Source organism: Nannospalax galili, unplaced genomic scaffold (genome assembly GCF_000622305.1).
Source record: "Nannospalax galili isolate Female #2095 unplaced genomic scaffold, S.galili_v1.0 scaffold110, whole genome shotgun sequence".
Lineage (NCBI taxonomy): Eukaryota > Metazoa > Chordata > Mammalia > Rodentia > Spalacidae > Nannospalax > Nannospalax galili.
In genome coordinates, this window is record NW_008328707.1 from 742747 (window position 1) to 763365 (window position 20619).

General features: G+C 43.0%; 1 protein-coding gene across 1 annotated transcript in view; it reads right to left on the minus strand.

Moving 5' to 3' along the window:
* The window catches only part of Gns (glucosamine (N-acetyl)-6-sulfatase), a 45193-nt gene extending 24814 nt beyond the window's left edge, over positions 1–20379 (minus strand). Inside the window, exons 1-9 of the mRNA XM_008829013.3 lie at positions 20029–20379; positions 13900–13959; positions 11694–11900; positions 9651–9716; positions 9144–9242; positions 7639–7806; positions 4740–4822; positions 3274–3392; positions 611–714 (exon numbers count right to left, since the gene is read on the minus strand). Coding sequence (XP_008827235.1) covers positions 611–714; positions 3274–3392; positions 4740–4822; positions 7639–7806; positions 9144–9242; positions 9651–9716; positions 11694–11900; positions 13900–13959; positions 20029–20229 — 1107 coding nt within the window. The 5' untranslated portion in view covers positions 20230–20379. The remainder of the gene's footprint in view (positions 1–610; positions 715–3273; positions 3393–4739; positions 4823–7638; positions 7807–9143; positions 9243–9650; positions 9717–11693; positions 11901–13899; positions 13960–20028) is intronic.
* Between the last annotated feature and the right edge of the window lie 240 nt (positions 20380–20619).

Sequence of the window (20619 nt, forward strand, 5' to 3'; positions counted from 1 at the left end):
TTGTCTTTTTGAGACAGGGGTCTCACTGTAGCCCCAGCTGTCCTGGATTCACCATGGAGACCAGGCTGGCCTCAAACTCACAGAGATCCGCCTGACTCTGCCTCCCGAGTGTTGGGATTAAAGGCCACCACACCTGGCTTCAGATGGTGATTTTTAAAAAAATATTTTATTAGTTTTATTTTACGTGTATGAGCATTTTGCCTGCATTTATTTAAGTATACCATGTGCATACAGTGTCCACAGAGGCCAGAAGAGGATGTCAGATTCCCTAGAATGGAATAACAAGTACACTTTATTGCTGAGCCATCTCTCCAGCCCTCAAATAGTGATTTTGATGAGTACCCTCTGTTCAGAGTCACTGACACAGGGTAAGTAAAACTCTACAGACAAACCAAAGCTACACATGCTGATGTGACATATATATATGGCAGTAAAAATACATTTCATAGGCAGTAGCAGACAGTTGGAAAAAAAAAGGCTCTTTCCAAGGCTCTCCATAAACACGGAGTATATGCCCACCAACCTTCATCCTCAGGAGGAGGAACCCACGCAGCTGTCTCAGGCAAGTGCCTACCTGTACACAGGACCAGCCTCGCAGTCAGACACCTACCTTGCTTGTCTGGTTTGGTTTGATCCCAGGTCCTCGAACCAATAGTGGAACTTTGATATCAAACTCATACAGCTGTCTTTTGTCTATTGGCAAAGAAAACTGCCCTGAAAACAAAATGCATAAAGTAAATGTGGAGCCAGGATGGATGCATTTAACAAAAACAAAGCTTAAACTTACCTGGGTCTCTTATAAGCACAAAGCAGGGAAAACAATGAAGTTTACCTTCTCCAGATAAATAAGAAGGACTACCTGGTCTAAACAGAACAGACTGAGCAATAATAATGTCCGGAAAGGAATGAAGACAAATACATACTAATTAATGCATATTTGACCTGATGCCAGGAGAATGGTATCACTGCAAACACTGCCAAATACAAGGAGAAAAACATACCCTGCCTTTCCTGAATGAACTGCAGTGCAAAGCCAACTGGTGTGGACAGGGTTCTGTAGAATTCTTAAATACATGAATAAGGACATAATTATAATAATGTTATAATTATTTTGCAGATGTTAATGTGAGGGACTAACAGATTTAAGCAACAATTTTAAAATTTTTAAATCAACTGATCCATCTATCAACATTGGCACTCCCTAAGTGGGGAAGCCAGACACTGTGGGCCTTACAACATGATGCGATGCAAAGAAGACTGCAGCAGCATTGCTGAGGAAGCCTTCCTGCCTGATGCTGCTGCTTCGATCACATCTCTAGAGCTCACTACCAATCTACAGGAGAGGCCAAGTAGAAATGAACAAGGAAGGCCTTACAAGGCAGTAATTAGCTAAATCCAGAATATGAAGTGTTCTAAAGGTAACAACTGAGACAAGAAACCTCAGAAGAAAAGGTAGTATGTAGCTTTTATCTGGCTCTCGATACCTCATAATTAGATGCACATGCATGTTCAGATGTGGGAGTTCCTTCAAAAACCTTCAGAAAAACAGCAGGGTGTAATGGTAATACTGCTGTAATCCCAGCACTCCAGAGACGAAGGCAGGAGGATCATGAGTTTAAGACCAACCTGAGAGATGGAGTGAGACCCTGATTCAAAGAACCAGCTCAGAGGTAGAATGCCTGTCTAGCATGTGTAAGGGCCTGGGTTTGATCTCTGTGATTTTGAGACCAGCCTGGTCTACATAGTGAGTTCCAGACCAACCAGGGCTAGCTACATAGAGACCCTGTCTCAAAAAATCAAATCACACCAAGTGTGGTGGCCCAGCACTTGGGAGGGAGAGGCAGGCAGATCTCTGAATTCAAGGCCAGCCTGGTCTCTATAGTGAATCCAGGCCAGCTGTGACTAGAGGGAGAACCTGTCTCAAAAAAAAAAAAAAAAAAAAAACAAAAAAAAAAAAAAAAAAAATAAATGCTTTGGGCAGTGTGTTGGTGCACACCTTTAATCCCAATACTTGGGAGGCAGAGGTAAGTGGGTCTCTGTGAGTCCAAGGCCAACCCAGTGTTCTTACTGAGTTTGTAGCCAGCTGGGGCTATAGCTGAGACTGTCTCAAAAAGACCAAAAAACAAACAAAAAAAATCAATGGCTTGGTGGTTAAGAGCACTGGCTATTCTTGCAGAAGACCTGGGTTCAAATCCCAGCACCAACATGGTAACTAACAACTGTATAAAACTCCAGTTCCAGGGGCTCTGATGCCCTCTTCTGTCCTCCATGGGCAATGCAGGCAATGCACTCATACACATGAAAAAATAAAAATAAATTCAGAAACAAAACAAAACCCCAAAGAGCAGCTATGTGTAGTTGAAGATCCGAGCAGAATGATGGACAGGAAAGTTATTTTACTAGTCTTCCCCACACCCCTGCCCAAAGAGACAGGATTTATGTTTGCCAGACTGGCCTCAAATTTCTATGTCAAGCAATCCTCCTGCCTTAGCCCCTGAATATCTAGGACTATAGGTGCATACCATCACATCCAGATATACTAGTTCCTACTTTGTACATTAAAAAAAACCCACAATGAAGAAAAAAGAAAAAAAGAAAAAAGCTGGCCATGTTGGAGCCTTTAATTCCAGCACTTGAAAGGCAGAGGCAAGAGTATCTCTTTTTACATGAGTTCCAGAGCCAAAGGGAGACCCTGTCTCAAAAACGAAACAAAACAAAATCCACAACGATATATTAAATGCTGAACCAATGTGTTCTAATGCAAACAAGTCTCAGGCTAATTCAAGTGGAAATTTATAGAGGTGGAAAATAGGAAACATTTGTTTTTAACTTAGGAGGGCCAAGTAAGAAGGATGAAAGTCAGAAATATGCCATCGTAATGCAGTTTTCAAAAACCAGAATTACTTCCCAAATCAGTAGATTTTGTCTGCAAGACAGCTGTTTTCCTGTCTACAATTTCTTAGCCCTATTCACAAAGTTCTACTGTCCTTAAAAATGAATTCTTCTCACGTTTTCCAGAACACTTGTCTCTAACCCACTGAATTCCCTCCTGGCTCCTGGTCAAAGGCCAGTTAGCACCTAAAACAGTAAATAATGAAGGCTGGTTTCTCTGGTGGGAATACTGTGGTCCTCTAACCTGAGGAGTCTTGAGGGGAGGAACCTCCATCTGGCAAGTCCATAGCTGAACAGCCCTGGACTCCTACAGGGCTACCAACTGGGTGGGAAAGGAGATGTGTTCTCAAAGATGACAGGAGTACTGATCCTGCCTCTCACCTGTGTGGTAGCCATTGTCTGAGGTATAAAAGATGTATGTGTTGTCAAGCTCCCCAGTGAAGTCTAACCTCTTCACCAGCTTCTCCACAAGATCATCCACCGAGAGTAGAGTTTGCCACCTGGATGTGAACAGAGGGAGGACATGGGACTTCAGGGACAATGGCTGAACAAAACCAGACTCATCCTAATAAAGCAAACACTAAATGCTCAAATCTCAAGTTTGTTCCCAGGTCCTGTCACTGCAAAATGCAGACAAGAAAATTCTATAACATAATAATTAATTTCAAAAGCTCTTTCCAAAGAGAGAAGCTAGGCTTTTTACAGTCAGCTAGCTTTAATGTTTTACAGCCAATGTCTATGAGAGTAGAGAGAATCAGAAGAGAAAATTGTCAATTCAGTTCAGATTACTACAGATTCATTGAAATTAAGCCTGTGCTGAAATACTGTTCAATAGTCTAAACTCTAGGCATTGTCCTGTAACCAGCAGTCCAAAACTTCCCTGCTGTCTGTTTTTATAGTTTTCTTGGTTCAAAGCAGTATTAACATATTGCCTGAGGCTTTTGTGCTGGGACACATGGCCCCTAAGCTTACCACATTTGTTGTTGCTATTATCTGGTTCTACAGAAAATGTTTACTGACGTCTGCCTTAAACTAAATAGAGAAAGTAGTGGAATTCTGAAAATTGACTTAGGACTTCTTGAAATCCCAAACATCAAAGACAACTCTTTTCCTCATTCTTTGGGCTTATTTCTAAGTGACTTTTTCTTTAAGAATGGGAAAAATTCAACCAAAAGGTTCAAGTTTGCAATATTCTTTAACAAGTCATAAAATTAGTTGGTTTGGGGGGCTAGAGAGATAGCTCAGCGGTTAAGAACACTGACTATTCTTGCAGAAGACCTAGGTTCGAATCCCAGAACCCACATGGCAGCTAACAACTGTCCATAACTACAGTTCCAGGGGATCCAACGGCCTCTTCTGTCCTCTACAGGCATTGCACGACACGGGTACACTTACCTACATGCAGGCATAACACTCATGCACATAAAATAAAAATAATATTTTAAAAAATTAGCTGGTTTAAGGGATGGAGAGGTGGCTCAAAAGTTAAGGGCACTGGCTGCTCTTGCAGAGGATCTGGGTTTGGTTCCCAGCACCACTCTAGTTCCAGGAGATCCATTGCTGTGTTTGGTCTCTGTGAATATTGCATGCATGGTGCACTTATATATGTGCAGGCAAAAAACTCATACACATAAAATAAAACAAAAATGAAAAAAATTTCAATGGCTGGTTTAATTAGTCATGGTATCCAAAGGTGCCCTTGTGCCCTTGTGCCTCCCTGCTTCTGAGGTGGCAGATGCCCTAAGCAACTCCCACTCACCTGCTTCCAGTTTGTTTCAAAGGTAAGAGAACGACCCAGTCCCCATTCTCAAAACCACTCAAGCTGAGAACAGAGTACTAGCTCTTACCTTCTTCTAAATGCATTATCTAGAAACTGTATTGAAGAATTAGTCATTGGAGTCTTGGCTTGTCTAATTAACCAGTGCTTGTTCTAAAATTTAGAAGAAAAACATATGTTAACACCAAGTCACCATAATCAAACTACTAAATAATGAGAGTAGATAGTAAAAGGATCATTTCATAGTCTAGCAGAAAGTTACTACCTGGAACCTGTTGAAGCAGGTTCAGACTGTTTCCCCTCCCCCTGTGCTCCTATAAAAGCAGCTTGTCAGATGAACCCCACTGCTCTGCTGGCTTCCCACTAGAAACACCTTCCTCTCTTCTGTTAGCAGCAGCAATAAGAGTCTCAGGCTGAATGTCACTGGGAAATTACTAGCTTGAAGAGATTAAATTGGGGGCTGGAGAGGTGGCTCAGCAGAGAAGGGCACTCGCTGCTCTTGCAGAGGTTCTGAGTTCGATTCCCAGCACTCACACAGTGACTAACAACCACCTATCAACTCCAGTTCCAGGGAGTCTGATGCCCTCTTCTGACCTCCACAGGCATTGCATGACATGGGTGCACTTACATACATGTAGGCAATACATTCTTACACATAAAAAAAAAAATTAAATTTAAAAAATTTTTAAAAGAGATTAAATTGATTACTGTGATCCTACTGCTAACTATAGCTACAAATAAGCAAATACTAACTTTATGTTCCTCTAAGTCTTGCCTACTAAGTCACTCCTTTTCATTTATCTACCAGTCCAAGAGACGGATATGCCAGGAAAAAAATCCTATTAGAGTGATTTAAGTGCAAATGTAGAGGGGCCTTTCCATTTAAATAAAAGTCACTTTAGCCAGGTGTGGTGGTGCATGCCTTTAATCCCAGCACTTGGGAGGCAGAGGCAGGCAGATCTCTGTGAGTTCGAGGCTAGCCTGGTCTACATAGTGAGTTCCAGGCCAGCTGCCTGGCTCAAAAAAAAAAAAAAATTTGGGCTGGAGAGTTGGCTCAGTGGTTAAGAGCACTGACTGCTCTTGCAGAGGACCCAGGTTCAATTCCCAGCACCCACATGGCAGCTAAAAACCATCTTTAACTCCAGTTCTAGGGGAATCTGGAGCCCCCTTCTGACCTCTGCAGCATTGCACAACACAGATGCACTCACATACATGCAGGCAACACATTCATACACATAAAATAAAAATAGTAAAATATTTTTTAAAAAATCACTTTGGCCTCAAACTCAGAGATCCACCCGCCTCTACCTCCGGAGTGCTGGGACTAAAGGCGTGCGCCACTATGCCTGACAAAGCCACATTTTTCAAACAACAAAAGCATTCTCATATACTATTGATTCTCTGTGTACTCACAAAACTTTAAGGTACTACCCTTCCAAACTATGCTCCTCAAACTGTTCTTTGGTAAGTCTGAGAGATGCTATATTAAACATATCCTCCTGTTGGAAATGCACATTAGATCACACCTAACTCTGAAAAGTTAGGTAGCAGAGTGACTTACTTAACCCAAAGCCTCCTATATTATTGGTCCTAGTAACTTCTATTAACTCTTTCTGGAAAACAATGGAGAATGTCCTCTAGCTTAAAAACCACTTTACAGCTGGGCATGGCGGCATACACCTTTAATCCCAGCACTCAGGAGGCAGAGGCAGGTGGATCTCTGTGAGTTTGAGGCTAGCCTGGTCTACATATTGAGTTCTAGGCCAGCTGGGGCTACAGGGAGACCCTATCTCAAAAGACCCACAACAAACAAACAAAAAACAGAAAAACCAAGCTGGACATGGTGGTGCACGCCTTTATTCCCAGCACTTGGGAGGCAGAAGCAGGTGGATCTTTGTGAGGCTAGCCTGGTCTACATAGTGAGTTCCAGGACAGTTGGGGCTACAGGGAAAACTTTTCAAAAAAAACCACCAAAAAAAAAAAAAAAAACCCCAAAAAACAAAATAAACGAATAAACAAAAAAGACAGTTTCACAATCCCTTTAGCAAGCACATGCCTGTAGTGTGGCAAGTAATATGCTAGATGTTTCTTGCTAATTGATACAAAGGATTACGACCTACTTTGGGAAGAAAAACAGGAGAAGTAAACATCTTGATCATTTCGTAAACAGAAATGGATACTACTGGGTTTAACTGCAAATCTCATTTTTTCTATACCTTACAAGCATTATGATTTCTGGGTAACAGACTCAGGCAGTGAAGGCCTGCTTACACTCCCAGCCAAGGGAAGTATCACCTATTAACTGAAGAATGCTTTGAGGAACATCATTTGGGAGAAGAGATGGTATACAGACAGGAGAGAATGGTATATGGAAATGTTTTTGTTGCTAAAAACGTGACTTGTATTTAAGTGAGAAGGACCCATCATGTTTGGACTTCAAGTTTTAGGACAGGATTTCTCAGGATCTTGGGCACTTGGTACCTTGCGTAGGAAACTAGAGGACAAGGGAGTAACTTACTAGGTAAAACTTAGAAGAACTGAACTGATGCAGCAACTGCTGGGGCTGTGGCCTTTCATCACACTGATACCTCACGAGTCCATCCTACTTCCCTTTAACCAGATTGCACTCAGCCACCTCTCTTCTTCCTATGCCTTGGGCCAACGAGAGTCACTAGGCAAGGCTGCTTTGGGCACAACTCATTCTGTAGGGACATGTCTTACCTACTGCCAGGAAAGAGGAGCCTGGGGACAATGGCGCTGTTTACCATTCCTTGGCATCTCCAGCTGCTCCCTGGGTGGGCTGCAGGAAGCTTATCAGTATCCATGAAGCAAATTTATATTACCTATTTCACCAGAGACAGGTACAGTAGTACCTTGAAAAGACACTGAGAGCAAATCCACTCAAAGGCGCCTGGCTTCCTGACCAGCTAACTACAGCAAATGGTGGCTTAAAGGCTTAGGGAGCCTACCGTTCCATGGATGTTGAAGTTCTTGTTTCTTGGTGCAAAGACATTCTGGAAGGTCTTCTGGTACTGAGGTGCAGCGGTCCATGGTGAATGGGGCGCTGGAGTGGAGATCATCATGAAGAACGGCTCAGAGTTAGACTTGTAGTCCAGGAAGTCCAGGGAGACATTAGCCTGACACACATAAAGATTTGTCATTTCCTTCCCTGCCTGGTAACTGAGTATCCAATATATAAGTTTCTCTTGGTGGACAGAGAGAGCATGTGGGGTCAGGCTGGCTATTAATCTCGTATGTGCTTTCATTTCATGGTCATGTACAAGCACACTGTTGGCATAAAACATATGGTTTGGGCAATGCTTTAAAAAACCAGAGAACCTTAGCATCATAAGAAAAGCAAATGAGTTCCTAACTTTAAAGGATCTAGTGATCGTTAGGGTTACCTACACAGAAAGAAATAGTAATTTGGCCATTTATTATTCATTTATAATAATGAAGCTTAGAATATAGACATTTGATGCCTTAAAGAATGTTGAGAGAGCTGTTGATGTGGCTCAGCAGGTAAAGGCACTTGCCACCATACTTGATGACCTAGGTTCGATCCTCAGGACCAACATGGTGAAAGGAGGTTTTTCACTATTCGAACTGATTCACACCTTCACCTCTTCCCAACATTAACTCAAGAGGGTTATCTATTGTTTATCACTTTTCCATCCACTAGCTTCCAGCTCTACAGCTTCTCCAGTACACCAGGCACACTTCTGTTCCCTCTGCTTCATATGGAGTGTTCCCCTTGCCTGTAGCACAGTCTTCCCTCATCTGTACTGACCACTCTCACCTTCTCCTCACCTGCTTAAATGTTATATACTAGCTCCTTTGCCCTTTCTTATTAGTCTAAGTGCTCACCACCTAATGAAGCAACACATGAGCATGTATACTTAGTCAAATACCCACAGTAAGCACGAAATTTCCTGCCATGAGGTCACCTTCCACAGAACCGGACTTTGCTTACTTACCACAGAACAACTGCTTTACTACATGTTGGTGAATAAATGCTGTGTAGAAGGTTTTGTTAAAAACATGTCAGGGCAGGAGGATCCCATGTGACTTCAGAAATGCATATACACCCCCCCCCCGCAAAGAACTCCCTCGCCCTTGTGTCTCACTCGCACAAGGCCTGTGAAGCTGCTATCTTACAACTCGTGAATATAACTGGGGTCATCAGTGTGACACCTATTAGGTAGAACTCTGTGAGATAATCTCCACAACCTCAGATATTACCTCTTGGAAGAGGGATTTGTTGCTGAATTATGAGAACATGAGTCTAGCTTATATACAAAGAAAAACGCCCTCTAGAGTTTTAAAATTAGATGGAGATACTCTCTGGCAGATAGACCAGGCCATTACACATTTCTGTTTCCTGATATAAACTAGATTAGGCATTTTTTAAACAGAGTATTCAATCAAGTGTGAGGTAAAGCTGCAATATGGCTTCCAAGCCTCAGCAACTCACCAGCACATCTGTCAGGTAGTCCACACTGTAGTTCTCACCATGCTTTCGAGCCTTCCCATTGATAGAAAGAGTGTAGTTATAGTATTTAGAATTCTTTTCCTACATAAAAGAGGAAGGGAAATTTGAGGTCAGCACACAAATCGAAAGCCTGAACTCAAGTTGGGCTAAATTGTACTGTTTAAAGAGCGATAAAACAGGAGAAAGGCAATAACTCAAGTCAATACTGAATAGGTTTGTGGAGGACATTATCATAGATTAGCATAGTTTCATTAATTTGTCCTACTTTAAAAGCCAGAAGTGGATCAGAAGAACAGTAAACTATACCGCTATACCCACTAATGACAGAAAAAAAATCTTGAAAGGAGTGACTCACCAGCCAACAGACTTTCCATTAAGGAGATAAATAGTTCGTCATAAAGCAAGCTCATGTCGGTATCAGAACTGGGTTAAACATATTTTGCATCTTTGAGCTGTATCTAATTGTCACATACTTCAATAATCACTCACCAGGGCATACCAATAACTCCAGCCCAAGGGGACATGCTCCAGTCCACCTGCATCTGGGGCTCCATACTGAAAAGACAGCCAAGTAGGACATTAGAACTCCTCAGACACAACCAGACCAGAAAGAAACAGGCAACTCAGAAACTCTTCAGACCAGGACCAGGGCCTGAAACACAACAGGTGCCAATTTGCCCAAACACATAATCTAGTCAAAAAGTAAAGAATTCTATAATCCAAGAAATTTCTTTCTTTTTTTTTTTTTTTTTTCGGTTTTTGAGACAGGTCTCTGGGGAGAATAAAAGTTGTACAGAATAGTCCCTGAAACAGAAGGGAGAATGACGAAGATGTAAAAAAAAACAGGGGCCAATTTGCCCAAAAACAAAAACTAGGCAAAAAGGAAAAAAATTTATAAACCAAGAAAAATCTTTTTTTTTTTTTTTTTTTTTTTTCGGTCTTTGAGACAGGTCTCCCTGTGGCCCCAGCTGGTCTGAAGCTCACTATGTAGACCAGCCTGACTTTGCACTACTCATAGAGATCCACCTGCCTCTGCCTCCATGCTGGGATTAAAGGCACGTGCCACCACACCCAGCCCAAGAAATTTCTTAAGCAGGAGTTGGTAACTAAGGTCACTGTGCCAAATCTGTCTTGCCAGCTATTTTGAATGGCCAGTATGCTAAGAATTTAATCATTTAAATGTACAAAACCAGTCAAAAGAAAAATATCTTGTGAAATTTAAGTTACAAGAAATTAAAATTTCAGTGCTGATAGTTTTGTTTGAACATAGTCATGTTCATTCACTCATGGAGTGTCTACAGCTGCTTTCCTGATATATGGCAGTGTCATATAGTTCCAAGACACGTGTGGTCTGCAAAGCCATCTGGCCTACTCCATGGGACGTATTCATGGGGTGAGCCCTGAACTGCAATGGCACAGACTCAGTAGTCCAACTGACCTGTGGCCAGGAATAGCCAAGATAATCTGACTGCCTATTCTTCCTGATGAAATTCTCTTCTGAAGCTCAGCTTATCTGGTGATTAGAAGTGGAGAAACCACAGGATACTCTCCCCAGCTAGGTAAAGTTTAGTATTGTCTGCTTAAGGCAGAATTTAATCTCTGAAAACTATCTCTATACTTTAGAAGGTTTCTCCTCATTATATACACAGAAGATGACCTTCAATGTTCCAAGGCGAGTAAGTTCCCTTTATGACCCACCATCCCAACCCTGCAATGGAGAAGTTTCCTACTTAGGATGCTTTCAAGCTGACTCATCTTCTTTCAAACCCACAAGTTGCAGATTTCCTCAATTAATGGGAAGGGAACAAGAAAATTCAGATCAGCTATTAAGACCTCTAGCAATGACAGGAAAAGTATGTAAGGAAATGTGTACCTTCTCTTCATCCTGTACCCCCGTTTAACTACTGTCAGAAGGCAATCCCAAACACTCCCAAATGTACCATCTCCTTTAAGCATAGACTCTGACTAAAAAATTAAGAGCAAGATGGTGGACTAGGGACCATGAAACCTTGTGCTGGCAGGCCCACGAGGCCAGTACACCAAACACCTAGCTATATATGTCGACAGCCCCACTGAGCACTGGGCAGTGCCTCTTTACATCTCTCCACTGTCCTCACTTTTTAGGTCAGAAAAGGAGTTATACATTAAGTTAATATAATTAAAAAATAATTGATTTTAAGAAACCTGAGCAAAGAGTTGGGGAGGAAAACCTCCCCCACTAGATCCTAAAAGAGGAAAGAGAAACAAAGATATTGTGACTGCCATATGATCAGCAGAATCACTGATGAAAATAGGGAAGAGGCAGCAGATGGGGGAAGTCTTTACATAAATGCTTCTAGGGCTATGTAAAGGAAGAATAATGATAAAGCATAAATCCTGGAAATGTGTTCAGTTGATGGGCAGAACAGCAAAAAACAATTATGCACCTTAAACCCTTTAGCAACATGAATTGATACAGTGAAAAGTAATTGGCAGGAATTATACTAATTCACACTTAAAAAGCTGCTGTAGGAGGAGCAGATCACAACATACCTCATTTAAATACTTCCCAGCAAAAAAGGTTTGATAACCACACAATGATCTGAGGATGGCTGGGAAAGTGTTTGGCTCTTGGATCTTCTGCCAAGACCTGCTACTGCAGTTTCCCTCCAGAGTGTTGTTAACAACGTGATGGTTGTGTGGGTACTTCCCAGTCAGGATGCTGGCTCTGCTGGGGCAGCAAAGAGCACTTGGCACATACTACAGGGAGAAAAGAAGCACAAGGGCAATAGTTATACTAGAGAGATGGATTTCTTACTGTTCCACAGGGGAGAAAGGAAAGTGCTTAACACTCCAATTTCAGTTTCTCATGGAAACGAAATAGACTTTCTTTACACATGACACACCAGTGCTGCTTAGAAGTCACACACAGGAGACACCAAAGGGGAAGAAAAAACAACTGAATAAACTGCTACTTCAGAAAAGGGCACCATGAGAGATGGAAGAGACGTGGGGTAGGAAGTGGGGTGGGGATACATGTGACATGAAAACAGAAGCGGGAAAGGGGACTGGCAAGAGGAGAGGGGAAGATGGGGGAAGGGATGTGCAAGAACAAAATAGAAACCTACTGATTGTTATGCTAACTTAAAAAATGTTTCCAGGGGGCTAGAAAGATGTCTCAGCAGTTAAGAGCACTGGTTGCTCTTGCAGAGGACCAGGGTTCAGTTTCCAGCACCCATATGGTGATTAACAATCATCCATAAGTCCAGTTCCAGGGGATCCACCTCTTCTGACCTCTGCAAGCATTGCACAACACGGGTGCATTTATATGCAGACAAACTACTCAGATATACATACATAAAACAAAATATTTTAAATATTATATATTAAATGTTTTAACATATACATAAATATTTTAAAAAGTAGTTCCTGAAATTAAAAAAAAAAAAAAGAATGCTACCTGAGTTGAATGCAATGGAGAAGCAGCAGTTTACTTTTAGGCTGATGCAGTTTTAGTTCTTGTATCATTTTATATGCTGGACACAGTTTTTTTTTGTCCCTCAGCTACTATAGATAAAGCTCCTCTATTCTACTCAATAATGTCCGTACACATCATCAAGCCACTTCTCAGACATTAATACTAGCTTCTAGCTTATACTCACACCAGAAGGGAAGGAATTCAAGCACACATTCACCTAGCATTAGGTACTTGTCCCTGTTAAATACTTGGGTTATTTTTTGGGGCGGGGGGCTTCTAAGTTGGATTTAGCCTTTTTTTTTTCTTTTGGTACTAGGGATTAAAAGTCAGGATTCTGCACATGCTAAGCATATGTTCCACCACCGAGCTAACCCCCAGTTCTGACTGACTTTTTAAATACTGGTGAGAAGGAATGCTCTCCATTCTCATATCTACTTCTCCCTCTTCATTTTATAGACATTTGTCTTCTGTAATTTTGTAAACTCCTTTAAAAGACTTATTTTTAGTTATTTACGTGTCTTCATGAGTATATGCACATATGTGTATGTTGATGCACACAAGGAAGCCAGAAAAGGGTACCAGATCCCTCAGAGTGGGGCACTGGGCTTGCTATGTGGTTGCTGTACTCAGTCCCCGTGATTGCATAGCAAGCACTCTTAACTGGAGAGCTGTCTCTTTAGCCCTGTCTCCTGTCATCTTTTTTTTAATTCACTTATTTTTATTTTATGTTTTGACTGTTTTGCCTGAATGTATGTATGTGTACTCTTGTGATGCAAAGCCAGGAGAGGGCAGAAGAGGGCGTCAGATCCCCTGGAACTGGAGTTACAGACAACTGTTAGCCACTATGTGGGTACTGGGAATTGAACCTGGGTCCTCTGGAAGAGCAGTCAGTGCTCTTAATAGCTGTGCTATCTTTCCAGCCTGCTTCTTGTCATTTTTATACTGGTCTTTCTTCTTTCCTGGCCTAGTTATCTTTAATAGTCAATTTGACACAGCCTAGAGTCACCTGAAAAAGGAGTCTCAGTTCATGTCTATGGAGATGGTCTTGAATGTTAATTTATACGGGAAGGCCCAGCCCACAGTGGGTGGTACCATTCCCTGGGCTGTGTAACAAAGCTACCTAAGCATGGGTTTGTGACTGAGTCCCAGTCCTTCAGATTAGATATTTAACTAAAAAACAACAACAAAAGCTTCCAAACATATTGTACTAGAACCCCACAGTGAGTGGTTCTTCTTAGAGCATATACAGTCTAAGGAGCTCATACTGGTTTCCAAACTTACAGCGCTGGAGAAAGTGATCCCCATCTCTCCAATGAGGGTCTTGGTCTTCTTCAGTGGTGTCTATAAATTAAAAAATTAAACAATGTCTGATAAATCAAAACATACAAATCAAAATTTGTGTCTTGTTTCATCTCAATTATTTACTTCCAAATGGTCAGCTCTGACACTAGGCAGCAGTCCAGAGCTATGATTCTGGAGATGAACCAAACAGATCTGGCTACAGTCAGGTGTACCCTGTGCAAGGAAGAAGGGAAAGTTCACAGCTGATAGCACTATTCTGTCAATGCTGACATCAGGTAATACATTTTAGTGTCCTGTTCTTACTTGCAAACAGCCCCAATGCAGGAAATATAAAAGGAATCTTTCACTCTTTAGAAGAAAAATAAGACAACATTTAGATTCTGAAAGCCAAAAAGGTTCTGAGGTCAGAGACAGCTTCAGATCTCAAACATTCAGTGGTGGAGCCCAAACATACACTTTCAATACTAACACCCTGTAGGACCACTCATCACCTCAAAGTAACCACTCACCAGGTGAAAGGCGTGGGTATATAAATACAGTCAAGCATAAATAATGACGACGACGATGAGTGCCGGGCCCCATACATGCTAGGCAAGCACTGTGCCACTGAGTTATAAACCCAGCCCTATTACTTTATACCCTTGCTTTTCATCTTTTATTCAAAAATCTAAGATTCTGACAAGTACAGAGAAAATGTGACTTCATTCTAGAAGACAAAAGTATGAAAGACAGTTCTTTAAATACAAATAAAAGGTTTACTATTCTTTGTTCACATTCCAGACAGCAAAAACTACCATGGAAGAGGTTATAAGAGGCAACTGGGGATTCTGCATTCCAGCTCCTGCCTCCAGGCTCCTGCCCTGAGTTCCTACCTTGGGCTCCCTCATGAATTGTGACCTGGGAGATGCAAGCCAAATAAACCCTTTCCTCCCCAAGTTGGTATTGGTCAGAGTATTTTGTCACATCAATGGAGAAACAAACTAGGACACATATTGAATGCAGTCTTTGGTATTTTTTTCAGAATAATTCCTTAAAGACTGATACTCCAAATATATACTAGGTTAACAAAAGACTCACTTTCAACAACATTTAAATAACTTCCCCATTGATTTATACACTCAAGCTATGTGTAGGCCCAGCAGGATGACAATTCCAACTTATTCAACACAAGCTTTGATGATTTCATGGGCAGATCCTCAACTGGAACCCAGGAAGGAGCAATGCTGTGGAAGGCCTGTGCTAATAAGCTTCTGAGGCACTGCCACCAACTCTCCTCAAAACATCACTGGTGCTAACCTCAGGCAAAGAACAGTGTGGGGGACAAAACCCCAGCTTAACCAAGAATCTAAGATGCAGTGAAGACACTGGAAGGGGAGATAGCAATGTGAAATATAACTGGAGAAAGGACATGGACAAGTTGTCTGATAAGTACAAAAACAACTAGACAATATTTGGTTTATAAGACTATACTGTGTGATTGTGACACATTTGTTAAAGATAACACATACCACACATTGATCGAGGCAATGGCAGATGTGATACATGATACAACTAAAGGCAATCAATCACTGCAGGTAGTGATAAATGCTTCAAAGAGAATAAAGCAGGTTTGCATGGTACAAGTGTTGGGAAGAAAGCAGTGAGCTACTTCAGATAGATGGTCAGGAAAGTCTTCTTCAGGTGGGGAGCTTGCAGAGCCCCATAGTGAGGAGTTGTGCATGAAAGGATCTGGGAGAGGATGTTTCCAGGCTGAGTGAATGGCAAACAAAAAGCCGGCCAGAGGAATAGAAAAGAACGCCAGTGTGGAAGAAACAGTTTAGGAGGGAAAAAGGAAAGAATGGCAAGATCAGGCTTCACAGAGTTTTGATTTAGAAGTTTACATTAATAACCATAATCTTTATGTTGTTAACAGAGATGCAAGTGATAACCAATCTGTGCTTAGCTGAACAGGTCTCAAGAAAGAGACCACACTATGCTGAAAATATGTGTCCATGCTAATCTGAACTGACAGTGGCTGGTCAGGTGGAAACCATATGACAGTATTAAGAAACAGCCACTTTACTCTCACATGAGCAAATGTGTAACTCTACTCATCCTAAGCAAAATCCCTTCCTGAAAAACTAAAGTCATTTACTTTCCTGGTCCCATGTACAGGTGCTCTGAAAGTTTTAATGATTCTGATAATTCAATGGCTAACTTTTCTTTGAACAATGGCAGTCACCTTGCTTTAAGCAATGACACATTCTTTTCCTACATTTCCTCGTGGCTCCTAGAGTAATGACTTTACTCTAGAGAACAACCTGTGTCTCTGTGAACAACAGTGTGTCCATCACACCATAATTATGCTAAAATAAATTTTTTTTTTTTTTGGTCTTTTTGAGACAGGGTCTCCCTGTAGCCCCAGCTGTCCTGGAACTCACTATGTAGACCAGGCTGGCCTTGAACTCACAGAGATCCGCCTGCCTCTGCCTCCCGAGTGCTGGGATTAAAGGCGTGCACTACCATGCCTGGCCCCTAAAATAAACTTTTAAAAATGGTAACGAAAGTTTCCCTGGGAAATTAACAAAAGCAGAGTCTCTCAGATGATACATGGGAAAAATACAGTGAAATGTTAAATGTTAAAGATGATGTGACTATAAAGAAGATGGAATTCAAGATAAAGATGACTGACAAATTCCACATTAGTAGGCTGTGGTAGCACATGCCTGTAATCCTAGCACTCAGGTGGTAGAAGCAGGAGTTCAAGGGCATCAACATTATACAGCAAGACTATTTAAGACTGTCTCAAAACAAAACAAAACAAGAGAAAAACTTCATATGAAACCCAAATCATGTAAAGTGATAAAATTCTTTAACCTGAGACAGTGGGGGGGGGCAGGGGGGGATTCTTCTGCTTACTTTTCAACTATAGCAGCGGAGCGTAACCTTTTTAGACCATTCAATTCCTCTCCATAAAGACACTCTACACAGGCTTTATACATAACAAGTGCTATGGATGATCCCACTGCCAACATTCCAGAATGCCACATGAAGAATCTCTGATCTACAGTACAAGTGCATATGCTGCTGTGGGTATCTGTGATAACATCTGGTAAGAGTACCACAGTGTTCTAGAACATCTGAAAAAGCATGGTGCTTGGGATCATAAAGCATCCAAGCTTTGCCCCTTATGAATTACACCAACTTAACTACCTCCGAGTTTTATTTTCTCCTTTTTAAGATGATGACACTCTCTGTAGAAGGGGGGTGCTGTGCTGTGTGAAATATAAGTCACCTTGGTACCAAGGTGCCAAGCAGGCTCTCAAACAATGTTACTGCCTTAGATCTTCCCCTTGCAGTCCTATTTGACAATGAATGGGCAGAATCCTCTGAAAGAGGTTGCAAGAAAAGTCAGAATCCTCCGAAGTGTTGGGAGCTTTGGGAAAAAATTACATTTCCCATCAGCGAAGGTCCCTCATGCAACAGAGGGCAATGAAACCAGGGCTCAGGGGCCACTGTGGAAGAGAGGGTGGAAAGATTTTTAAGAGCCAGGGAGGACGTGCATGACTGTATTGAAACAGTCTTACGGGCTCCTGGGACCTTGCACATATGAACCTACAGCAACAGTGTCAGCATTCACAAGACCTATGCAAACTCAAGTAGACAAAAACCCAGCACAGAACTGTGGAAATGGGCAGGAGGCCCCAATCTTAGCAAAAGAACTATTGGCAGCTGATTACTTCTAGGTGAGGAAGAGCTGATCTTCTTTAAGGGAAAGATTCAAGATAGGTTGACTAGACCCCAGGGGATCAACTTGAGCTGAGGGACGTCACAGAACACTAACTTGACTCAACAGGTCTTAACATAATGACAGAATACATGAAACCCAGTGGGTGGGGGCTATGGAAGGGTGCCAAGGGGAAAGTGGGTATAAAGAGGACTAACATGTTGTATATGAAATACACAAAAATTCAATAAAAATGTATTAAAAATTATATTTATTTATTCATTTATTTTGTAAGTGTGGGTGCCTGAGCCATGGCACTTGTGTGGAGGTAGGTCAGAGTCAGTTCTCTCCTTCCATCATGTGGGCTCTGGGGATGGAACTCAGGTCATTGCCAACCCAAGTACTGGAAGCTTTAAGCTTAATTTGTTCCCTTCATTTGATTTTGGCTTCTCTGGCCAGAATAAGTACCTCTTTTAAAGACTCTGGGGTGGGCAAGATGGCTCAGTTGGTAAAAGGTGCTTGCTGCCAAGACTGAGGACCTAAGTTCCATCCCCAGAATCCACATGGTGGAGATTCTGGTTAAGTTGTCCTCTGACTTACACACACACACACACACACACACACACACACCCCAAGACACACAAAAATGCAGTTAAAAAAAAGAGAGAACCTTCTTTTGGTATTAAATACTTTTTTAAAGATTATCATTAAAAAGTAAAGACCTCAAATACACACAATAGCTGTGGTAAGAATGAAAGTAAATTGGGAACATCTAATAAGTAATAAATTTTCTTTTCAACCATGTTAAGTATTAAGGCTTGACCTATTGAATACTTTAATCACTGGTAGAGGTATCTTTTTTTTCTAAACAAAACTCTCTTCAAGGATACAAAGTTTAAAAAAAAATTATCTGTATGAGTGTTCTGCCTGCACTATGTAAGTGCACTCATATGTACACTGCCCACAGAAGCCAAAAGAGGGCATCACATCCCCTGGAACTGGAGTTACAGACAGTTGTCAGCTGCCAAGTGGATGCTGGGAAGCGAACCCAGGTCCTCTGCAGGAGCAGCCAGTGCTCTTAGCCCTTGAACTATCTCTCCAGCCCCCAAGAGCACAGTTGTTTGTGTTTGTTTGTTTGTTTGTTTGTTTAAATAAAAGCTTTGAGAGCAGAAGGATGTGTGGAATGATAGCAAAATCAAAGTAAAACCTAGGAGAGAAATTAAATCAAGACTCTTGTTACAGGGGATGGGGGTATAGCTCATAGGTAGAGCACTTGCCTACCATGCATGAGGCCCAGGATTCAATCCCCAGAACTGCAAAAGAAGAAGAAAAAGACTCTCCCCACACTTATGGCTGGACGGAGCATACCTGAAGAGAGGTGAAACTGGAAATGCAAGTACTGAAAACGGCAGCTAGAAAAGGCTTTCTCACCGCATCCAGTGCACCAATGTGCCTAGCATTATCATGTCGTACACACACGCTTTATTCACTGGAAAGCCAAATGTTGGTATCTACTCACTAAACTGATTTCACAACTCACCAGTTGGGTCCAGCAATTAGGAGAACACTGAGCTAGGGTTTGCCACAAAGGTAAAGTTAGGAACAGGTCTAGAGAAGTTTCACAGTTTCAGCCTCAGCTGAAATCAGAGAGAGAACTGAAAGAAGGGCGCCGCACACACACGACAAGCACACATGACATGCACACAGGGTCAGAGGGCCAGCGGAGTTAACTGCTTCTGTGCCTTGGGTAAGCCCTTTCATCCACCTGGAAAGGGGTCAGTGTGGCTGTTTCCAAAGGTCAAATTCAAAGAGCAAAAGTAACTCTGGAAAAGAAACGAAATCTCATGACACCCATCAGATAGAAAATGGACAGCTATAAAATGACAATAATGTTTCAGTCAGGTAGGTTAATTTTTCTGAAGCAAAACACACTCGAGTATAACTGGACAGCCTACCAACCACGTTTGTTCAGTTCAGCACTTAGAGCCACCACACAGGCACAGATGCAGAGTTCCTAGGTCCTGCATGAAGGCGCTGGACGTGGCCTCGGATCCCCTGAATTGAGAGAGAACTCCCAAGGCCAGTGAGCACTTCCCACCATTTGCTCCTCTTTCGTTCATCCACCCCCAGCTGTCTCCCGACATGTTCATCCCGGAGTCGTGAACGCACACCGCAGCAGGAAGGTGCAGACCAAAGGCGCCGGGTGGTGCGTGGATGTGAGTCAGCTCAGAAGAGGAAGCCCGGACCCAGGGTCCATCACGGCGCGCAGAGGGCCTGTTGTGACAGACGCCCATCCACCCAGAATCACGGCAGCCAGCTTGGGGGACCCGGGGTACGGGATGAGCAAGGAGCCAGGAGTCAGGCCGGGAGGTGGAGGGGCGGGGCAGCCGTGGGAGAGTTACCATGCCGCCAAGCACTTCGTCCTGGTCGTCGGTGAGCAGCAGCACCACACTGGGCCTGCGGGCCGCGGCCGCTACCCCCGCCAGCCCCAGGCAGCCGCTCAGCAGCAGCGGCAGTAGTAGGGCAGGTATTCGCGCGAGCAGGTGGCGGCCGGGCCGGGGCCCACCCGGGGCCGCGGGCAGAAACCGCATGGCGGGCGGCATTCTGCGAGGAGGCCCACGCTGAGGGACCCGACGGGACTTAGGGCCGTGGGCCGGGAAGCTGCTGGCGGGGAGCTGCGGGCAGACAGGACGCTGGGAGCCGAGCACCGGGGTCAGGCGTTTCCTCCCCGGCCGGGATCACGTGAGCCAGGACCGGAGGCGGGGCGCGCAGTCACGTGACGAGCGGTCTGGGCGGGGCCTGGGGCGCTCTGGGCTTCGGCCGGAAAGGGGAGGAGGATTTGGGATGACCAGGCCACTAAGAGCTCGGGCCTGGGACTGCGGGGGCCCCTAATGGGGCCTGTTTAGGATGCTGGTGGAAAGAGTACCGTGGTGGGAGGACATGAACATCGGGAGGGGATCTGCAAACTGACCGGTGGAGAGAAAAGGAGTGCA